This window comes from Porites lutea, chromosome 12, assembly GCF_958299795.1.
Source record: "Porites lutea chromosome 12, jaPorLute2.1, whole genome shotgun sequence".
NCBI classification, from domain to species: Eukaryota; Metazoa; Cnidaria; class Anthozoa; order Scleractinia; family Poritidae; genus Porites; species Porites lutea.
In genome coordinates, this window is record NC_133212.1 from 3,622,594 (window position 1) to 3,644,749 (window position 22,156).

At 38.1% G+C, this 22,156-nt stretch overlaps 3 protein-coding genes across 3 annotated transcripts; 1 reads left to right on the top strand and 2 right to left on the bottom strand.

Moving 5' to 3' along the window:
• Window positions 1-1,282: 1,282 nt before the first annotated feature.
• On the bottom strand, window positions 1,283-7,816 carry LOC140921915 (uncharacterized). Its single transcript, XM_073371912.1, has 6 exons — window positions 7,371-7,816; window positions 5,841-6,681; window positions 3,594-3,837; window positions 2,990-3,088; window positions 2,124-2,215; window positions 1,283-1,393 (listed from the first exon to the last, which is right to left on the bottom strand). The coding sequence occupies exons 1-6, from the start codon at window positions 7,814-7,816 to the stop codon at window positions 1,283-1,285; spliced, it is 1,833 nt and encodes a 610-aa protein (XP_073228013.1).
• Window positions 7,817-15,186: 7,370 nt separating this feature from the next.
• On the bottom strand, window positions 15,187-17,967 carry LOC140921916 (uncharacterized). Its single transcript, XM_073371913.1, has 3 exons — window positions 17,583-17,967; window positions 15,678-16,478; window positions 15,187-15,233 (listed from the first exon to the last, which is right to left on the bottom strand). Exons 1-3 carry the CDS (start codon window positions 17,944-17,946, stop codon window positions 15,187-15,189), a joined length of 1,212 nt encoding a protein of 403 aa, XP_073228014.1. The 5' UTR covers window positions 17,947-17,967.
• A 2,939-nt stretch (window positions 17,968-20,906) lies between these two features.
• LOC140921187 (myosin, essential light chain-like) lies at window positions 20,907-21,944 on the top strand. The gene has a single exon (XM_073371158.1). It carries the CDS (start codon window positions 21,101-21,103, stop codon window positions 21,557-21,559), a length of 459 nt encoding a protein of 152 aa, XP_073227259.1. The 5' UTR covers window positions 20,907-21,100; the 3' UTR covers window positions 21,560-21,944.
• Window positions 21,945-22,156: the final 212 nt, after the last annotated feature.

A 22,156-nucleotide genomic window follows, 5' to 3' on the forward strand; every position in this document is an offset into this window, starting at 1 on the left:
TCCTAACCAGAGTTCGCCATTAGTTGGTCTACGTTCTCAATAAACTGCGAAATTAAACAATAGCCCACTTTCGATAAATAAAAATTCTTACATGACTCCGAGGTAGACCACGAGTAGTCCCCAATTTTTCCTCAGGGATAGTAGAGCGAGCAAAACGCGAGCGCGCGTGAAAATCACTCCACGCGAGAAAGGCGAGACGCGGTAGGGTGTCGCCTTTTCTCGCGTGGGGTGATTTTCACACGTGCTTGCGTTTTGCTCGCTCTACTATCCCTGAGGACAAATGGGGGACTACTCGTAGTCTAACTCCGAGAAGTTCTGGTCATATTGGTCGTAAAAAATTTGCACCTTTGCCCCTATTAAGCCTCGGAGTCATGTTAGAACCTTTATACTACTACATGAGAAACTTCTGCAATTTGATTGGCTTAGAGTAGTGGTATTTTAGCTAAATTTGAAATACCTACATGTGAAAATTACAAACCTTTTAGTAGTAGTAGTATAAACAAATAATAGCATGATTTGTGCGTGATATTTGGCAAAAATACCACTCGTGATATTTCAAAATTGTCTCAAATTTCACTCGAACGTGGGCTATTTCATCGTGGTCATGCAGTAATGGTAAAGAAATGTGCCAAAAAGTGTACTGGGGGTACAAAGTTGTCGTTTTGCTGAATCTAAACCTATTGCTTTTTGACGTTCTCCATGTGGTGACAATTCAGACTGAAGAGCCCGCCGAACAATGGTATATATGGTAAATCGCGTTTTTAACAATATGGAAAGCAGTAGATTTGTGAATTTCTTTGCCATGGTTTTAAACCCTGTTGCAACTCCCAACATTGTTGGGCCAACAATGTTGGGAGTTGTTGTGTCCGTAGCTTTAGGTTTATTGTTTATAGTAAATATTTTGATTGTAAGGATTAACGGGAGCTTCGCTTTTAGGCTTGACTAAGTATAATGTCAAGATGAGTGGCGGGTTAACTTCCTCCCTGCGAAAATAAAATTGAATAAACTTAGCAAACCTCTGCTGTAACTGAACTGTTTATCGTTAGTGCAATCAATGGGAAGCTTTCTTTATATTGCAGTTTGGAATACGTTAGAATTTCTGACATCGCTCACGCTAAGTTAAAAGTAAAGTAACCCTTTAGGCTAAGCACTGATTTTCACTGACAGTTCCGGATAAAGCTAACTTGCATATAAGGAAATGCTAGCCATTTTGTCTAATTCCACATCTACAAAATGTGTCATAGTCATAAACTGAAATCTGTTAGATTTCAGCTGAAAGGTTTCACAGCTGCACAAAAGCTGTCATTTGCATATCTTCTGGGGCGTACAGAGTAAGGCAAGGACCATTTTCCAAGAGTCCTTTGAGCCAGTACGTTGACATGAGACCTTTGCCCTGCGTATGAAAAAAGAATATTGCAATCTTCAGTTTTTATTGTATCAATTAGTTTTTCACAGGCTTGTCAGTTTCACCAGCTTTACCAGACACAGACTTGCATAAAGAGGGTTGGGCGTGAGAGAGATTTATAGGTCCCATGCGTGGTGCTGCCCCTTTCCAATCATGAAATTGATTGGTCGACGGAGTAGTTACATTGTTTTAGCTATTGTTTACGAATGACAGACAAAAGACAAAAGGCCACAAAGGTGAAATGTAAACGCGAAAAATCTCTAACAAAACAGTCAATGTTTGTGGAAATATAGTCTTCTCTAGAAGACGCATTTGAGTTTTGCTGGAGCTCGTTGGCAGATGAACACAAGACTTTACCAAAATCGACCAGAAGACACGTAAAATTGAACAAATTTGTATTTGGAACCCCATGACAACTGGATTTATTATGTAAACATTGGATTGCGTCATCAGTATGGAATTTCAGCCGCTGAGTCGCAGACGTTCCTCCTCGCGAAACGTCCCCGGCGGCGAAGAGCGAGGAGAAACGGATGTTTTCGCAGGCTACCAGAGATTATAACGGTTACACAACCATGACAACAACAACGGAAAAGAATGTGATTAAATGTATTCGCCTTCTTTTAACTTTATAGCATTATTTTTAATTCTCTTAAATTTGTCAGGTGAAGGAGAATTTTCCCTGATTTGAATTGTTGTTCGCATTCAAACAAATACTTACTTTTACTGCCATACTGTCCCTGAAAACGACATGGTAACTCCCGATTTCGTCCAAGGCTTCCTTAGTATTTTCCGAAATGTGAATTTTCTGAGCTAAAAACGCACACGCATACACGTAAGACAATGTCATTTGGTGTAAGTAGTGTTCATTGGACTATTATAAACTTGTACAGCTGATGAAGAATGACGGACGTTATAACTTCCAAAAAATATCCGCCATCTTGAATTACAAATTATTGTGACATGTTTTGAAATTTTGCAAAATGTCAGAAGAAACACATAACAAATAGATTAGCAAAATGAATGGCAACAATATACCCTCTGAAATAGATCTCAAATTAATCTACTGTTAAACGGCAGTAAATTACAAATTAAGTGATGATCCGGGTAAGGTGGATGGCAATTTCTTTTGTTATGCGGCAACGGTACTTTCCCCACATAGAAATGTTCTCATTTTTACACAGAGAATGCATAAACCGACATGAAGGCCGTTTACGCCATGAAATTCATTTACACTCCACTTTGAATGGTGTTTTTTTTTTTTTGCGTTAAAAGATTTTGACCAATCACAAGAGTTGAAAACAATAGCCAAGAAAAGTTTACAATTTTACATGTTCCCCACATAGGATTTCTTTGTTATTCAAACTGAGACCAGATTTTGTTATATGGAAGATGGCTGGAAAGTAAGGATAAATATATGTACCTCTTTATGAAGTTTTGTTAACTTTTGCTGTTTAAGCCAATCAGAAGTAAGTACAGACAATAGAAAAGTTAGCACCTTTTTTGCATTCCAACATGTTCGTTGCCGTTGTTGCTATCGTTCTTATCTGAACCGTTTCTTAAATATTAAGATGTTATGTCCCTTACGTTCGCCAGACGTTTGCATCCTTGATGCAGTGTTCACTGTGTCTCCAAACAGGCAGTAACGAGGCATTTTGTTTCCAACCACACCAGCGACACATGGGCCTAAAAAGGATATAACTATGCTATTACTACTTCTTTTAAGTCATTGGGCAATTATGTCATTGATAAATAATTCTTACACGTATACAGACCTGACGTATGTAGCAAACACGATCAGAAAATTAACTATTCTCGAGTGAAAAGTTTGTGTTGCTTCCCAAGAATTTCAAGGCTTGCATAAGCAGAACGCTGAGGCAAAAATTGAAATCCGAGGAGGGACAATCCGTTAAGGGATTTTTTTAAATATCTGAGGATGAAAGAAAAACTTCTACGACTATAAATTTATCAATCACAGTTATTACTCTAAGCCAAATGATAACCTATATTAATGTACCCTCTACCCTCTTTTTTACTTATTTTCTCCATCAATGAGCTCTCTCTTTTTCCCTGGCTTTTCAAATGCTATATACGTTGTTATTAAATTTTACTGCATATTCTTAATTGGTTTAAATTTTATTTTCCTTCGGTTCAACTCCATATCATACCCATACACAAAGGCCAGACTTACCAGTGTGTATACCGATTCGGACCGACAGTTGTCGTCTGCTGAACTGGGGTAATTTTAGTTCATCTACCGCTTTTACCAAGTCCAACGCCATCCGGGCAATCTGATCCACGTGACGCATTCCGTTCCTTTGAGGAAGCCCCGATACCACCATGTAGGCGTCACCAATTGTCTCCACTTTGTACACGTCGTAAAAGTTTATGCGGTCGTCAAACAAACCATAGATCTCATCGAGCATGGCTGTAACCTAAACAAAACAGAATTCTGTGGTCAACTGGACTGGCCTGCAAGTAGTCACGAGGAACAACGTTCGACAAATTATAAGATTCTCTTGATTATGATATGATTTACGGGTATTCGTACCTAGATGCTAATATTGACCGTTCTTATGCTACAGTCGAATTATCCGTCTGGGCAAACTTGGGAAAACATTTGCAGGTCGTTTGGTTATGCATCACGAGTATAAAGACAGGCACAAGACGCACTATGCGTCTGGACGAACTATCAATTCGTAATACGACTTGAATGATGCATTACGAAAAATAGCTTTTGTGGACGCATAAAGCGCCTTGTGCCCGTCTTTATACCTGATACGCATCACGGACTACATTGAAATGTTTGCCAAAGTTCATCCAGTCGGATAATGTGACTGTAGTATAAAATCGGCCATTGAAATCAAACAACGAATACCGCATTAGCTAACTTGGCACAAAAAAGCAGTTCCCTATGGCTAAATATCATTGACTTTTTTAGTCCCAGGGGTTATTGACGTCGCTTGTATCTCTATAGCAAGAAACGTGGGGGTATGGTTTTCCTCTAATTTGAATCTTTGCAAAAAGCAAAAAAACAGTTCAACAAAACTTTCGATTTTTTTATTAGGGGAATTCGACAGCATCTTTCTCAGAATTCTGCATGCACTTTTAAAATATTGAAATAGTCCACATCTTAATGATCTGTAAATTTATCATTCATTCAATGAATCTGCTATTACCGGTCGAATATAAAGAGAAATATTGAAGCCATGAATTTCAATACAAGCGGTAGCTTGTTGCGATCATTAAGTGACGGAGAGATTTAAACCAATGAGAAAAGACAATATTTTGATTATGCAAGAAAGATTGTGAAAGGTTTGAAGCCAGGAGTCATTTCGTAAGTAGGCTGAGTATGATCGTTCAGGTAAACTATTAATAACGTAGTCCTTAATAGGACTGTTGTTGAATGACGTTTCGACAACCTGTGCGGTAGTCATCTTCGGAGTCAAAGTGAGTTGTGTCACGTCAGTTGATGCCATTAAACTCTGGTCATTGACCTGATTGGTCTATTAAGTCGCTATGTTATTGGTCGTCTGTTAATTAAGCTGTGATGGTATTGGCTATGAAGACTCGTAATGTCATTGGTGCATTTCGATCCGTCTATTGTCACAGCTAAACAGTCGTTTATTGTTCGTCAAATTTTCAGTTGTCCATTCGTTCTCTCGTAACTAGTTTTGTTTGATTCGGTCAGTAAGTCGTTTGTACCGTGCCGGTAACTGTTGACTAAGATTCAGTGGCGTTTGTTTTAAGGAAGCAAACCAGCTTTCTAAAGTGAGTCGTTGATAGTAGTCTGTAGAACACGTAATACGTGTCACAGAGTCCCAGTCGATTCAATTTAAAGAAAGATTGTTGTACGTTGTTGATCTAAAAACTTAGTCGTGCTGTGAAGAAGGACTGTGGTATTTCTGCTTCTCTTCCTGTACTGTCCTTCTTAAAACCATAACCTCTAGTTTGATTCGCCTCAAAATGAATAATTATTAATAAATAAACTCAAACGCGTCAAAAAATTGCAATTTAACAGGAGCTGTTTCACGGCCGTCTAGTTCATTTTGTTTAATTTTGCCAATTACTGGCCCTCAATCGTTATGGAACTAAAAGTAAGCAAAGAAATTACATGTAAATGACAAAATCAGAGATCTGTGACAATCAAATGTCTCCTGAGCATTATTTTTGAAGTTGCAAGCAGCAGGGATCAACTTTGAAGAACTGTTAGGCTGAACAGTTTTCAAAAATCCTCAATCCGTTTCAATCTTCTTCAGTTTTGCCCATCCGTGTCATCTGTTGTTTCTGTTATGTTATTTTAAACTTCCTTTAAAGATTTAAATGGCTATTTTTATATTTCTCTTAATTAAACGGGCAAATTTTAATTTCCTAATTTGGCTGAATTTCGTGACACAGCTCCTTTAACAGGAGCTAGCTTGCTAAAAATAATACTGACCTGCATTGGAGCCATGTTAGAACACATCTCTGTAAAGTTGACGATGTCGCTGAAGAAAATTGTCACGCTGTTGAAGAACTCGGCTGGAATTTGCTGTTTGTTCTTGAGTTTTTCAGCCACTGGATGCGGAAACATTTGGTAAAGGAGAGTGTCTGCTCGTTGCTTCTCCTCTTTTAACTCCAACATTGTCTGGGCAAGCTGAAAGGTGCAGTTTTGAATCGTTCCCGTCATTCTGTAAACTGAGTAAGCTATAACAGGCACTAAAAGAATGGCAAACACGAGATATGCCAATCTTTGGGTTAGATGTGCTGCGTTGTTCTTTTGTATGACGTCCAGACGCTTAGTTAAAGAGTCCCCTACATTTTTTTGAACTTTAAAAATATCGTTAAGATATAAGGTCATGAGCTGAAACCACAGTTCGCCTTTCGATACTGAGGCGTTGTCGGGTTGATTAGCAAGAATAACTTCTCGTTCCTTTTCGATCAAGCGCAGCACTGTTTCGTTTACATTATGGCTCATTTTAGCCTTAATCTCAGGCATAAAAGTTTCACTTGCTTCTAAAAACTCCCTTCCGAGAATGCTGTGATTTGCAAACCAAACGAGATCGCTTGAATTGCTGAAATATCCGTTTGCGAAGAAAGTTCCGCCCAAGGCGCGCTCAATTCCAATTTTGTCTTTTCCAACAAGAAACATGTGGTACCCAACCATATCCAGAAATATATCATTTCCGGGATTATCGCGAACATTCTTGTAGAACCAGTTTAACATCAAATCGATTGGAAGGGTGTAAAACTCAATCTGTTGACGTTGAGTGCCATGTGCACATCTCCCAACTCCGTACCTAAAATCAAGATGAGACCTATTCTTAGTATTATTCCCCGCGCTATAAAAGTTATCGCCTGGAGGCAAATTGTTTCTTAATGATTTATTGCAGATTCAGAACAAACAAATAAGAATCTTGCAGGTAATTATTCATAATTATGAGCAGATTTCGATGGTCACACCTAAACTTTGAAAACTGATTGTCACGCTCAACAGTTTTACATTCATATAAAAAACACAGTGGCTGTCATCTTTTTACTTGTGTTCTCTGGGTTTAAAGGGACAGGTTCACGGTTAAGCGCATGCTCATTAATTAAATTACTTTTTCCCAATTTATTATTAATTCTATCGGGGTTAAAAATCCCACTCACATGTATCTCAGCGAGTGTGTTTCACAGTAGAAGTGTATTTCAGAGTAACCTGAAATAGGATGGACGAGTACTAAAATCGCAGAAAAAATTAGTGGATTGTGCCAACACTACCAACGTTGAATTTGTTGACCTGAAGGTTTTATTCCATGGTTGATTAATTTACAGCTATTTGCAAATATATAAGTTGATCAAGTGCAAGTGACTGCCAGGGGAGTGCGCAGATTGATTCTTTGACAACATTATTACATGATCATATTGCTTGCATAGACGATACAGTACGTATGTCCCAGCGCTGAACCGTGAACCTGTCCCTTTAGAGAAAAAGCCCTCATCCTACCTGTGATCCCTCAAATGCCTTTTGAAATTTTGAGCCCCGCGCAGAAATTCTGTTTCAGCTGTTTCATCAAATGGCCAATCTGTTTCCTCTAGGACTTTATCTGTGTTATGACGAGCATCACTCAATTTTTCAAACACTCTATCCTTGTCTTCGGCACTCTTTGATCCCAGACAAAGCACAGTGAGACCACGCTCAATTTGAAGACGGTGAATTAACAAAGCCACCTGCAAACTTGATTCGAGATTTTTCTCCAGAATTTCGGCTTTTTTGATATTATCTCTCGCATTATTGACATCTTCAGCCACGAAAACGAGTAGACCAGTTATTGCTATCATAGCAACGCCGATGATCTTTAGTGACTGCACACGTCGACCAGCGGATGTTGTGACGTTATATCGCCAGCACAAGCGTAGTAACTTTAACACCTTGTTGTTGTTTTCTGCCATAGATTTCTTTTTACCTCTTTGGTAGAAAATAAAATGATTTAGGGAAAATGCAATAAAAAAGCGATAATGAATAATTATTGCAGGAGGTTGAGTAAAATATCGTGATTTTAAATTTGCGAACAGATCAGTTATTTGCTGATAAGGAAGGCAAAGATAAAAAAGAGTTGCATATTCTATTTTTAACTCTATTAGAATAGTAGAGTTCGAGAATGAAATTACTGCTTTTACAAATGAAAAAATAACAGAATAAAACCATTTCACGGCAGTTCTCTCAACTTAGGAGCTTTGACTTAAATTAACTAAGGGTATAACATAACCGAAGGTTTGAGCGTTTCGATCGGAATCAAATCTCTTTTTTTTTTTTCGTGTAATTAATTAAATTTTTCATCTAGAGTCTCTGATAAGTAAACTTAAGTATTAAAAGTTTTGATTTCCTGACAAAATTTTAAAGTAAGCTTTGTTAAATATACTCAGTAATTCTTGTCAAATAAGGTATTAGTAACGAATCTGAAACAGAATCAGGACTCATTATTGTCTCCTATATTAATATCATCAGTTAAAATGGCCTTCGTTCTTAAGCACCATGATACATACCCTTTTAATCCCAAACCCACAGAATCCCCCCAAAAATAAACACTGATAATTTCTCTTACCTACTTTCTATTCCTGTTCTGGCAAAATGCAACTTGCTAATAACACTTCCTGCTTCTACTCAACGATTATAATACTCAAGTCTGAGTAAAGTAAGCCGCCTAAAATGGTCTTGTTATTGTTAATGATCGCGGAAATATCCCAACAAGTACAACCTGATGAAGGCAAAAAGCTGTTTTCTATAGAAATTAATTTTCTTTTTTTCAGTTTTCTCATTATATATGGCTAATGCGACTGAAAACTCTTTCGGTGTACAAGTAAGTAAAGCATCGGAAATTTCCCAAAAAGTACAACCTGATGAACGAAATTTTTATAGCAATTGATTTTCTTTTACCTATATTTTCTCATTTTATATAGCTCATGTGACTGAACACTTTTTTGATGTGCAATAAAGCCTCGGATATGTCGCAACAAGTACAACCTGGTAAACGAAAAAAGCTGACTTCTACTAACAGAAATTTATTTTCTTGTACCATATATTTTCTCATTTATATAGCTGATGTCACTGTACACTTTTTCGGTGTTTCTGCGAAGTATATGAATATCAGGAGATCAATATACAACTGAGTAAAGACAGACCGCCTAAAATGGTCTGACTCAACTTGCTATTGTTCGCAATTGCACGATAGCGGAAAGGCACCAACAAATACAACCGACGAAAGAAAAAGCTGATTTCTATAAAAATTCATTTTCTTTACCTATTCACATTTTATATAGCTAATGTGAGTGAACACTTTCAGAGAGCCACAATAGGTTATTGTACAGCTAAGGAAAGCAAACCGCCTGAAATGATCGATCTAAATTAATCATGTAGCTGTTGATCGCAATTGTACGATATAGGACAGTTGGAATGACAAGTAAGTACATACCGCTAAACGAAAAAGCTGATTTCTATAAAAACTGATTTTCTTTTACCTATTTTACACTCTTTCGGTGTGCCACAATATTATTGCAGCTCAGTAGAGCAAACCGCCTGAAATTGTCTCGATCCTGATCTTGCTCAGTATTTTTCACATTTGCACGACATAGCAAGTATAACAGAAAGTAAAACTTGCAAAACTTAACGCCGCATAAAAAGCATTGGGTCAAAAATCAGCATATCAATCCTACCAAACAAGTGAACCGGATGAAGAAATACTAACAGAGAGAAAGATTTACAAACTCAGGTAGTTTTAAAGTTGAATTTTTGGACGAAAGTGGATTACAGTACAGTTCCTCCCTTTATTTTATATACAGATCGTTTTCAGTAATCACAAATTGATTGTGTTATTGGAATCAAAATGCTGTTAACAAATTGAGGATTCGGAATCTTCTAACGGTAGTCTCAGTGCTCGTAGTTTCGCATGTTAATTTGGCTTTTATATACTTTTCGTCAATAGTTTTTCTCTTTCTTATAAAAATGTCTTCGCATCAATTAAAGTCCAAAAATAATGATCCAGTTTAATTATTTAAGAATATATTTAGACATTGATACTGTTTCCGGGAGTCTGTTGCCACGGATGGCAATGATAGACATGGATTGAAACTTGACTAGTAGTTTTGCTCCCATTACATTTTTCAAAGTAATTCTGAATTAAAGTATTTGCAGCGTTAGACACATTTTGGCAGACATGTGTGGTGTTCAGTTACTATGGCGACATGATATGACGTCATAAGTGACGTGAGGTCAAGCCATTTTCAAGCAAAATATGAAGGCATCAAAGACTAGTATTTTGGAAACTCTATAGTTAAATATCTATTTTCGGTAAAAACCAAGATGACGGGCATTTTTAAATGACGTCACAGGTCTTTTGCCACTATTTATCACTTATATCGCCGGCGTTACGTACTGAATTTGTCACAGATTATCTGTCCGCAATTTTTTTTTAATTTGTTGGATGTCGGAAAGGTTGTTGCCATAATGGCGCTCTCTTCTATTCTTAAGACTAGTTAATAAAAAAAACTTTTACCTTTGACAACCTTTGGTTAACAAGCACAACCGAAGCCAACTTTTCTTTAAATTGACTTGCCAAACGAAATTTAGTCAAATGCTCCCATTCACAAGGGCAGAAAAGAAATGAACGTTTGGACGGACGATTTTATCGTCTAGCAGGGCTCCTTAAACACATAGACCTGTGATAAATGTCTTATCCTGTAAATTAGCTAGCTTACTATTAATTACATGAACGGGTGTGTTCTGTCGTGAATTGTAATACCTGTCGTAAATTGTAATAGCAGTCGTCGTACATTGTAATAACAGTTGTCGAGAATTGTAATAACCAAGCTATCGTAAATTGTAATAACACGTTGTCGTAATTTTTAATAAGTCTAGCTGTCGTGAATTGTAATAACACATTGTCGTATTTTTACTTCTTAATGTCACGGGCTTATCTACCGAAATTTTCTTGTCAATCAAAAACATATGAGTTATTATGTAGCCAGCATTAAGGCAAAAACTAAATCATCTCACCGACCACCTGATAAACGTATTCGAAACAGTGTGCCAACCAACTCACATCAAGCAACTGCCTGTTATTTCCACCACATATAGATCATAGGGGCCATTAGAAATATTGTGGGGGGTGGGGGTGGGGGTTAGAGGCAGTTAGAACCGCATAAATAGAACATGCACAATTGACTTCAGTGAGACTAATTTGAAATACTTGTCCGACTTTTGTCAATTTTTTTTGTTTTGATAACAAAAGTCGCGACAAACAAGAAATCAACTAGCACGAAAGAGTACGAAATAAAGTATTTCTTCAACACATTTATTATCTCACTGATGTCGTCCTTTTACAAAGAAACATCTAAATTATCAGTAATCAACACGAAAAAGTCGCTATGCTCCGGTGTTCCGCAGTCTCCGCGGTAACTAAATTAAAACAAGAATAGAGAATATAGCCAGGAATAAGGCGCCACTGTGATATGTTGCTCAGTGCTCACCAAGTTTCTTGGGTAAAAAAAAGAAAAAGAAACTTGAAAACGCGATGAATTACAGTGTAACCTTTTGTAACGTAAACTTTGCTAAGACTTTGGTTGGAATTAATTCGATGGATTGAACTTTTAGAGCTATTGAGTGCAAGGCCGTGTTAGAGTTTTTGTGTAAAACAAAGTGTTTGTTCGTCTTGTGTATCATTTGTGTATTTTGCGCGACGCAATAATAGCTGTAGCTGTAGTCAGTTTAATTCACATTGTTCGAGAAGGTGAACACGACGCTGATTTATTAATCGGAAAAAGATACATCCAGTTAGTGAACTTTATCACTGAACTTTTACCTCAAAAAGTCAACCAGAAGAAGTAAACGGCTAGCATAGAATTGAAATTTCATGGGAAAAAGAAACTCTTGCCACCCTGTCACAGTTGAGTGGCTAGGCATTTCCGAGTTTCCCCAAGCCTCTGTTTCAAAGAAAGGCTTAACGCAAAGCAGGTGAAATGAAAAGGTTTTGCTCTTGGCCTCGTTATGAAATTTGCGGTTTTTGGAACCTGTAAGTGGCCTATTGAGCAATGACCTCATGATGAGGTGAATTGTGGGATTCCTGTCGAACAGAAGAATCCTGGTTATCTAAAGGAGTTCTTGGTGCATACTTTTTTATTTTCAAGACTTATTTCAAAATACGACAATGTGTTTTTACAATTCACGACAGCTAGGCTTATTACAATTTACGACAACGTGTTATTACAATTTCTGATAGCTTAGTTATTACAATTCTCGACAACTGTTATTACAATTTACGAAAGGTATTACGATTCACGACAGAACAGGGTACCTTATAAGGCTTCTGGATTACGTACAAATTTTTGCTTACCTGGGTCTGTAGAAATTTCTTATGTGGTCGCCCTGACGTTTGTTTTTAATTCTATAGATGATAGGACATCTAGTATTGGGGACCGTTTCGTGCGCTCATCAGTCTCTATATGGTCTATTTGTACCATATCTTGTATTACTTATCTACCGCATTACTTTAGTTATCATATGCTATTTCCTCACTATTTACTCTTTTGTCTCAATAATTTTCGGAAGAATGCATAAGAGCGTAAATTTAACGAATTGTGTTTGAAATACTTACAATTTTTTCTTCTCTCACAAGTTTGGATCTGACATGTGGTGAAACAAAGGAACAAAAAGGGATTATTCCCATAACCGCAGGAAGATTGGCCTTTTTCTTTAAGCCATAAATGAACATATTCGCTGGCGTAATGGGCTGCTTTGAAAAATAATAATCACCTGTTAGAGGTAAATATAATTATTTTCATTTTCAATTAATTCACTATGAAAAACTCTCAGATGAAAAACTGGGTCCGTAAGGTAAATTAAGACCTTTTGTTTTTAAGTCGTTTTGTATCGTATTCTTAGTACCAGAGCTCATTATGCCGTTGACAATTTTTTTAAAAAAATTTGCAAAATGTTAATCGTTTATCCAGGATGACATCAAAGCCTTTTCAGGCGTTTTTGTTGCTATGCTTTTAAAGGAAGCAACCATTAGATTGCACAGAAATCTTAGGACTCATTAGACCGTGGGCGTGTTTTAAAGTTTGAGAAGTGATGCGCGGCAGAGCTTATCCGCTAAAAAGGTGACTTGAATAACTTTAAGTAACAATAATCTATGCCCCATTCACACCAGCTAAACATGTTCAGTATAATGCTTTCGAATAACGTCAGACATGTCGCTTATGACAAAAATATCAATTGCATAAGCGGTTTAAAAAAATTTGTGGGGGATAGGTGTCAACACAATGGCATGATTTTGCCCAGTTCCTGTACCGCATTTTCCCGGCCTTCTCGGTCAATTCACTTTGGTGACGTATGCGAGGCTCTTCTTTTTGGCCTCTTTGCCAGCCTTTTCAAGGCGTTCAGATAGTGGAGAACAGCGCGAAGTAAAGAAAGCATGGATGTTAAGGCATGGCTCAATTTTTGGGAGGCGTTGAATTCATTAGGGTTGAAGAGATGTAGTCACGTGAAACGTGACGTCATAATGAATTCAAAAGGAAATTCAAAATGGGGTAGGAATGGTTGGTTACAATTAAGTTTGAACCATGCGTAAATGTTTGTAAAAAGATATTAACAGGTGAAAAGTGTCACGTGACCTATTTTGCTTAATTACTAATTAAATAAAAACGTGAGTCAACTATTCCGGCCAGATTCAAGCGAGAAATGATGATACAATTTCTGGTTTTCAGTGTCACGCCATTCAAAATAGATCCAAATAAAAAAAGATAAAGTCCAGAATCTGGGAAATGAAAGGAGGTAAATATACAAAGACCCTCGCCAAGATTCAGGTCAGAGGAATATTTCGCATACGAAATATCCGAAGAAATGTTTTACCCAAATTTATGGACCCCATTTTTAGTTTTCTTTTCTTTCCTGGACTCGACCATAAGTGATCACATGACACAGATATTTGATGTATTACGTTAGAGGAAAATTAAGGTTACAGATTTTTCAGAGGTTGCCAAATTTTGAAAGGTTCTGTTAAATTTTCACAAAGTTATCATCATTATAAGATTTTAATATGCAAATTAGCCTTAGGCCATGCCTTAACATGATTTAGGGCACTTGGGAGAGCGGCGATAAAACCCTCTCCCCCCCTCCCCTATCCACTTTCTCTCTCTCTCTCCTCTCTCTCTCCCATGCCTCGTTTTCATTTTTCGCCTCCCTTTTTGCTTCGCCCTGCTCCCCAATATCTGAACTCCTGGAAAAGGCTTCTTCCTCGCTCGCATCACGTGGACCGAAGCTCTTTAGCCTAGCGGAATGAAATACCAATATGTGCAAATCTTCGTTTTTAAACCACAAAAGATAAACATTTCTATTTATAAATCAAACGAAAAATGCAGTGTTTTAATTCAGCGGATATCCAAACACAGTGGAAATGATATATGAAAATAAATAAATAACGATTCAGAGGTAGCTAAGTGTTTCTTTGTGTCCTGGTGGAACTATAATTTGAAAATGTTGGTTTTTGAGGGAAGTGGAAAACCGGTGTACACGGAGAAAAAGCTCAAAGCACTAGGAGAGAACCAATAACATACTCAACCAATATATGGCGTAGGACACCTATAGAAGGAGTGTTTCATCTGATATCCAAACACTGAGAAATAATATAAATTTAAAACAAAAACGAATGTTTCGTCTGATAGAATGATTGTCATATCTGCTCGACGGTGTTTCATTAGACAGTTAAGAATCATGTTCCATTCAGGGTTGATTTCCACGGACGTGTTTTGACCACGCACGTTAACGCACCTAAATTTTGATCACGAAAATAAAATAAAGGCAAGATATAAAGTGCCGAGATTAAACGAGGAGTTGAGCGAGGTTCAACTTTTACGCGTACGAGCGACCTTTCATGCATTGCCTCTATTTTATTTGCGAACGTAAATTTTACGCACGTACGTATACGCACGCAAAAATTACGCGACACTGGAAATCAACCCTTGGGAACATGTTTCTGGGGAAAAAAACATCACAGAACTGGGTTTTGGCTAATTTAACAAAAGTGCATCGCCTGAATTTCTAAACAATGAGACCATAATGCACTTTCCTGGTAAACTAGCAAGTCCCAATGAGATTATTTTAATCCTCATTAAATGAAAGATGCAACTTGAAGAGAGAAGAAAACGCTATTTCAATAAAATTAGAATTTATTGACTCGATAATAAAGCCTTCCTAACATAATAAATTAACCAAGGATCACTTTCCGATTATGTTTATCCTCGGTTTCTTCTTGGAAAATAGATTCAGTCTACGCATGGGATCCAGTGAAACTATTAAACAGTTTCTTCAAAATTCCTGCGAAATAATGAGAGGATGAAATCTTAACGTGTGACTATTCAAATAAGAATTTAAAAAAAGCTACTGTGCAGTACTTTCTTGGGGTACTGTTCATCGTGCTGTTCTAGGTGGTTTGATCTTTTGAGTCTTTGGATAAGATCCTAAAGAGTGACCATTCAAGGGAAAGCTACTGAGCTATACCGCGTTCATAGGCGCAGATCAGTCTGTTGCTTACTTATGACCATTCAAAAGGAAACCACGTGCACGAAGCAGCCCTTTTTCTAAAGTGACTTTCATTACGATGTACAACTGGTGCTTCTTGAGTCCGAGGATGTTATCCTCTGATGTGACCATTTAAACAAACCCCTTTCAGTAGAACATTTCATGATACCATTTTTTCCTCAACTTTTTTCATGTTATGGATTAATGTGATTTTTCTGAAATACAAATTTAAATTTTTACCTTTCTTCGAACCAAACCTTGCTTTCTCCAGTTCCCAGTCCGTTGCAACAGTATGCATAGAACTTCGTCTTTTACTCTCAAATTTGTCCACTTCCCATGGGGGGACATAGGCGGGCGTGGCCCAAGTTCCTCGACCGGCAATACCCTTAGGCCTTAGCATTGAAGCACCACCTATATTTTTCTTATCCAGAGCAGTTCTAGAATTCTTTGTCATGCTGCGCCGTGGAGGGTGATCATTAAAGTTTTTAAATTCCTCTTCTTCCGAGTCAGATTCTAATCCCCAGAATTTATCTCTCTCTTTCGTGATCCTATGACACTCTTCACAACGGCTGCCCGATTCCCCCTGAGTCGTTTCCTCCTTTGGAACCGAGTCCTTTATCTTTTGATTCGTGCCCTTGATTTCTCCATAGCGTACATCTTTGGCCTTTTGTAAACACTTCCTACTGTTTTGAATGGTTAAATCCGCCGAAGCAATAAGACCTGAGCTGAGCTTTGATCTTCTCCTAGCAGCCCGCAAACGTGTTTTCCGCTCGCTAAGAAAACTTTGAAGATTATTAATTCTGTTAAAAAGAAGTTGATCAGTTGAGTTTGAGTCGTAAATATTACCCCCATCTTCGGGAATGTCTTCCATGTTTTCGACCACATTTTCCTCACCCATGCCGGCTCGAACTGGATTGGGCGCGCCCAAATCAAACCTTACTTTGTACATGTGTCGTGGAGGTCTAGAACGTAACCAAAAGCTTGATTTGCCGAGAATTTCTTTTCTTTTAGCGCTTATTCTGCTCCATATTTCGTCATCATCTGGAAGTAAAACAAAAGAAGACAATTAACTTCTAGTTCTATTAGGATGGTGGTGATGGTCACCGTTTTGTTTTAATGGTGCTGCGTTCTTTGTAACAGCAACCCTTGGGGTAGAAACAAGATAATCATGATCCCTTGAGCATTCTTCAAATATCATGGTCCGCTTAACCAAAATTACATCATTACTGTGTGCAGCCGACCAGTTAAAGTAATCTGTGCACTGTCCTTGAGTCGGAAAGTAAGAGCAATTAAATCTAGGGTTCTGCTATTTTTCTTGCTCAAAGACTGCGAAGAATTGAAAATAAAAGCAGCCATAGTAAAATAAGAGAGCATTTTTGTCGTTCCCTGCCTTTCAAGGAAGATTAGAAAGTGTTTTGGGGCAAACTTTACCGAGGCACTGCAGATAAACAACTCCAAGGACCAGTCCCTGTGATCATGCACTTGTGCCCGACAGAGGCCTATCTGGCAAGTAGCTGGCCGTCACTGTAGGGCTTCAGGCCTTAATTTGTCACCGTGAAAATCTCAGATTATAATGATAAAAATAATCATGATGATGATGACGATGACTATGACGATGATGATGACGATGATGATGACGATGATGATGATGACGATGATGATGATGACGATGATGATAATGATGATGATGATGATGATGACGATGATGATGACGATGATGATGATGATGATGATGATGATGACGATGACGATGACAATTACTATGATGATGACGATGACGATGATGACGATGATGATGACGATGATGATGACGATGATGATGATGACGATGATGATGACGATAATGATTACGATGACGATGATAATGGCGATGATGATGACGATGATGATGATGACAATGACGATGACGATGATAATGGCGATGATGATGATGATGATGATGATGATGATGATGATAATGATGATGACGGCGATAAAAAAGATACCATGGTATTGGGTTGTATGAGTTCTCGTTTTTTTTGTGAGTTGAATTATTATCATACAGTGAACAAGAAAGATGAGATGCTTGCAGTTAGTAGTATCGCTCTGTAAATAACAAAAGGCGGTTTCTTCAGTGCAACCGATCTAAAACAAATTTCCTCTCACCTCCATCGTACAAATAGTTTTTTGGAAGGCCCAGCGTATTCCCCAACTCCCATCTTTTCTCTATGACATCCATCCTCCACTTCAAATCCTTCACCTGATCAAACAAATCATCTAGAGCCATTGCCTTCACGTGGCTCTTCAGATCTTTCAAAACCGATTCAATTTCTTTGACCTCGGTTCTTCCTAAAGGTCTGGTGATGTTGTGTCGGTTTAAAATTTGCCGAATGTCCTCCAAAGCTTCCAGTACTAGAAGATTGTCTTCCTCCTCGGCGCCATCTTGGAAATTCTTGTAAAGATCCAAGATCGATTCTAATTTCAAGAAAAGTTGTTCTTTTTCTGTTTTTCGAGACACTGTGGATGTCATTTTCAGTTTTTTATAGCAACGCGTTTTTGTTGTTTCCTTATTGCTGAGGTCAGTAATGTATGTAACCTAGAAACTATTGTATACGTCATAATCGATCCTAAATTGACTAAATTCGAACAGTTTGGGCGCGCGCAATCATATTAACATTCTTTGTCAACAACTCAGCTGATCTTTCGGGGCCTCCTCGCTAAAGATTTATGGCAAAATTTTTGTTTCCACTAACATCTTGACAAAATTTACCATTACCGAAAACAGCTATTTTCACGACCTTAGCACGACGATTTAAGCGTAGAATTGAGTAAATATCTTTCCGCTCAACTCCATAGTCACTTTTTACAAAAATGAGCATTTTCCCGCAAATCTCTCACTTAAAAAGAAAAAACTGTCAATGAATGTCTGAGGTAGGACAATGGAGAATTTAAAGATTTGAAAGCTTAAAAACATTTGGCAGGAATTTAAAAGACGTCCTCAATCATTAAATCATTTAAGGTAGACAGACTACAAATTATATTAGTTGCTAAAAATATATATATATACGTGTCGCAACTGTTCATCACTAGGATGCCTAAAATGCGTGCAATTCCACAAAATTTGGAAAGTAGACTGATAAAACCTAGTGCGGAATGGACCATGCATGAATCTGAAGACACGCGGCTAATTACATCAGTAGAAAGAATACTCATTTCTGGTCGTTTGAAGCAAATAAGGGAGATTAAGTAGCAACGAAGACGACGGCTACATAAACGTCACTTTTTGAAGTGCTGCTTCAAACTTTAACGCGCTTATTCCATCTCGTACAGTTTCGTGAACTGTTGGCAATTTTTTCTGGAGTTGAACTCTTAAAGACTTAGCCTGCGAGCAAGCTCCCCTATTTGGGCGAGCAAAGCGAGCCTCGCGAGAACGCGCGAGCCTCTGCGTGAGCCTCTGCCCCTCGCGGCTTCGCCGCTCGCTCGCGCGTTCTCGCGAGACTCGCTTCGCTCGCCCAAATAGGAGAGCTTGCTCGCAGGCTATAAAAGACTGTATCGAATTCCAGGAAAAGAAAAAAGAAAGTCGATCGTTGTCCTAGCCTGTGTTCACATCCTCCACAAAACGTGAAATAAGGGGCTGACCATTTAACTTTTGAGGGGGGGGGGCGTATAGGTTTTTTCAGAAAAAAATATCCTACAGACTGAATTCGAGGGGAAAAAATTCTTGCAAGGAAATATACCGAGCGAAAAAAAAATTTCCTACACTGAAAAAATATATCTTTAATGGTGAACAATGTTGGGAAAAAAAATCTTATATGTCAGGGAAAAAAATTCTATCACCAGATTACTCGTGTAATTCTATCACACAATCCAAATCACCCACACCCCCCCCCCTCCCTCAAAGGTCAAATGGTCGACCTCTTAAACATTTTTATGTCGTAGTCGTGCAGTGACAGCAAAGAAATGTGTAAAGGCGTGATGCACGCGCAGACAGTTATTGTTTTGCCGATCGAAGCCCGTGAAAACGGACGCAACATTGCTGGCCAACAATTCCCAATATTTTGGGGAGCTGTTGCGTCCGTTTGCACGCTAAAATTTTGACCGGTTTCAAACTTTGAGCAACGACTCCCAAGAACATGCAACAGAGTGTGGAAAAGGACGCGACATTTAACATCCAACAATGTTGGGGAGTTTAGCCAACGATATTGCGCCCATTTGCAGGAAGCTTAAACCTATCGCTTTTTTGTCGTTCCTCGCCGACGTCGCTGTCATCGTTGCGTAAGCTCCCCAATCTTATTCAAGAGATACTATATCCATGTTCGTCACACAGTCAGTTCTATGCCGCCATGTAATGTGTCCGCTGGCTTTTTACAGTGTAAAAGGACCATTTTGTTTTCAGTCTCCCGCAAAGGAATCATTTATTTGGAAGGTGGGTTTGCCTAGGCTTCTCATACTAACTTATGTTTTATTTGTAACGTTTGTTGAATCGAACGATGTAAGCACGTGTTTTCGGGCCACAGGCTCACCAGAGCACTTAAACTGCCGGGCTGTCAGTAACCACAGGTAACCCAAACTTGGATAAAAGGTTTCGAAAGAGTTTGAGGATGCAAAAAATTCATGTACACAAACAAAGTTTGTATAACTTCCCTGTTTGTATGCAAATCAGATTCACTTGTTTTACTTTCTGCTTTTAGCTGCTTTTCTGTCATGTTTCAGTACGAGTTAAGTGACTCTTATTAGCGGTTTAAATTTTACATTGTCGAAAACAGATCTCTTGCGCTTTGCAACAGATATCAACTAAAGGATGAATTAGATATCAAAACAAGTGCTATATATTTTGAATCGAAACGGAAAATGTAATCAGTGTTTCATTTTAAACATCGTAGCCTTTTAGTCTTGTACTCGTTAATGACACTGGACTAACAAGTCTAAGAGCGCTCGCATTCCACAAATATTAATTCCAGTAGGGGTCTCCCTTATCTTTAAACATGCTTTTAATTGTGTATTGACCAGAGTTTCCGAGCTCAAATAGATGTCGTTGGCTTTTACTTGATAACAACGTTTTTAAAAGCCTTTTTTCTTAAAGTTACAACACTTTTACGAGACAAAACAGTGAGGTTAACTTTTTTTTGCGATATGTTATTTGTAGTACTGAAAGCGACGAAACAGAACTTTTCCAAACGCAACCTTAAATTAAAATTTAATTTCCGTCACGCTATATGATCGAATAGCAGAGACTTTTTAAAATTCATCTATCTGAAGAGAAAACTCGTATTTCTGTTTATTAAACTTGTGCGTTTCTTATGGTGTCAGCAAATTACTTTGTGAAAGAGCCACAGTAGAAAAACAGTTTGTTATAATTGATACAGATTTCTCTCCCGGTGTGATTCCTTTATCAAGAACCATGATATAATTGCACCATGTGTTCAGATATGAGAGATTCCTTTCATTTTGCAAATCTAATAATTGAACCGTAATAGGGTTTTCATTGGTCAGCTGTGTTATAAATGACAACATTTCCACAAGCGTCAAAACAAGATCATCGGAGTGAATTAGAACACAGTGGCCGGGTTTATAAACTGTTGAAAGTTACTGCTGTATCATTTCGGTCGAACTCTTTGAGCCCAAGAATCGCGAAGTGGAGCGTTTGACTTAAGTCTCGTAGGGTGATTTAAGAATCAAAGACAATGGCGAAAATTGACGAAGAAATGATGACCGAAATGAAAGATGCCTACACCCTGTTTGATCGTGTGGGAGATGGCAAAATCGACGGGGACCAGATTCCAGATTTACTTCGTTCGATGGGGTTGAACCCAGTGGGCGCTGATCTGAAACCAGTGACAGACGAGCATCAGGGCAAAAGAGTCGAGTTCGAACGGTTCCTGGGAATCTACAATCAGTTCCGCAATAAGCCAGAACCCGTCAGAGAAGATTTTATTGAGGGGTTCAAGTGTTACGATCGGGACGGTTCAGGTACCATAGATGGAGCTTCCCTGAGAGGAATGCTCTGTTTTCGAGGAGACAGCAAGCTCACTGAAGAGGAAGCCAACGCCCTCCTCGCCCCGGTCGAAGATCCCAAGAATAGTATTATCAATTACGAGGAACTGATCAAGTTGGTCATGTCGAAGCCGCAGAAGCCTGAATGAGTATGGATCTTTGAATATTCTTTTAGAGAGCATTTTTTTTTTTTTTTTCAGTGAAGAACTTGACAGACATGTCATTTAATTAAGTTTCCTTAGCCTCGTTATATTGCCTTTTTTGTAAAATTAATCTGTGTTAATTGAATTCTCTACAAGAAAAGAATTTTAATTGATACTGTAAAATGCAGACCGATTTGTGCATTCGATTGTTAATTTCTTTACCTCATCGAACAAGTTAGTTATTTTTGATAGCCTCATCTGTTTGTGAAAAGGGATCTCGTCTTAAGTTTTCTCGATTGATTTTCAGGTGCACTAGCAAGATTCATAGCTCGCCATTTATTAAGTGTTCTTTGTCACATAATGAAATTAAATCAATTTTTTTAGCTGAAAATTATTTCGAGTCCTTTATATTTCTGGCTGTCGCCTTCTGAGTTTGTTTGGAGGGTGTGACAAGACTGCCCGTCGCTGTATTAATTTTCTGTTTGCAAAATGAAGAAAATAACGAGGATGCTAGGAAGAGTAATGATGAGCTTCGATTTGAGAGCGTTTTAAAAAGGAATTTTATCGAGGCGAAGCTAAGTTCGAAATAACAGGAACAGATTA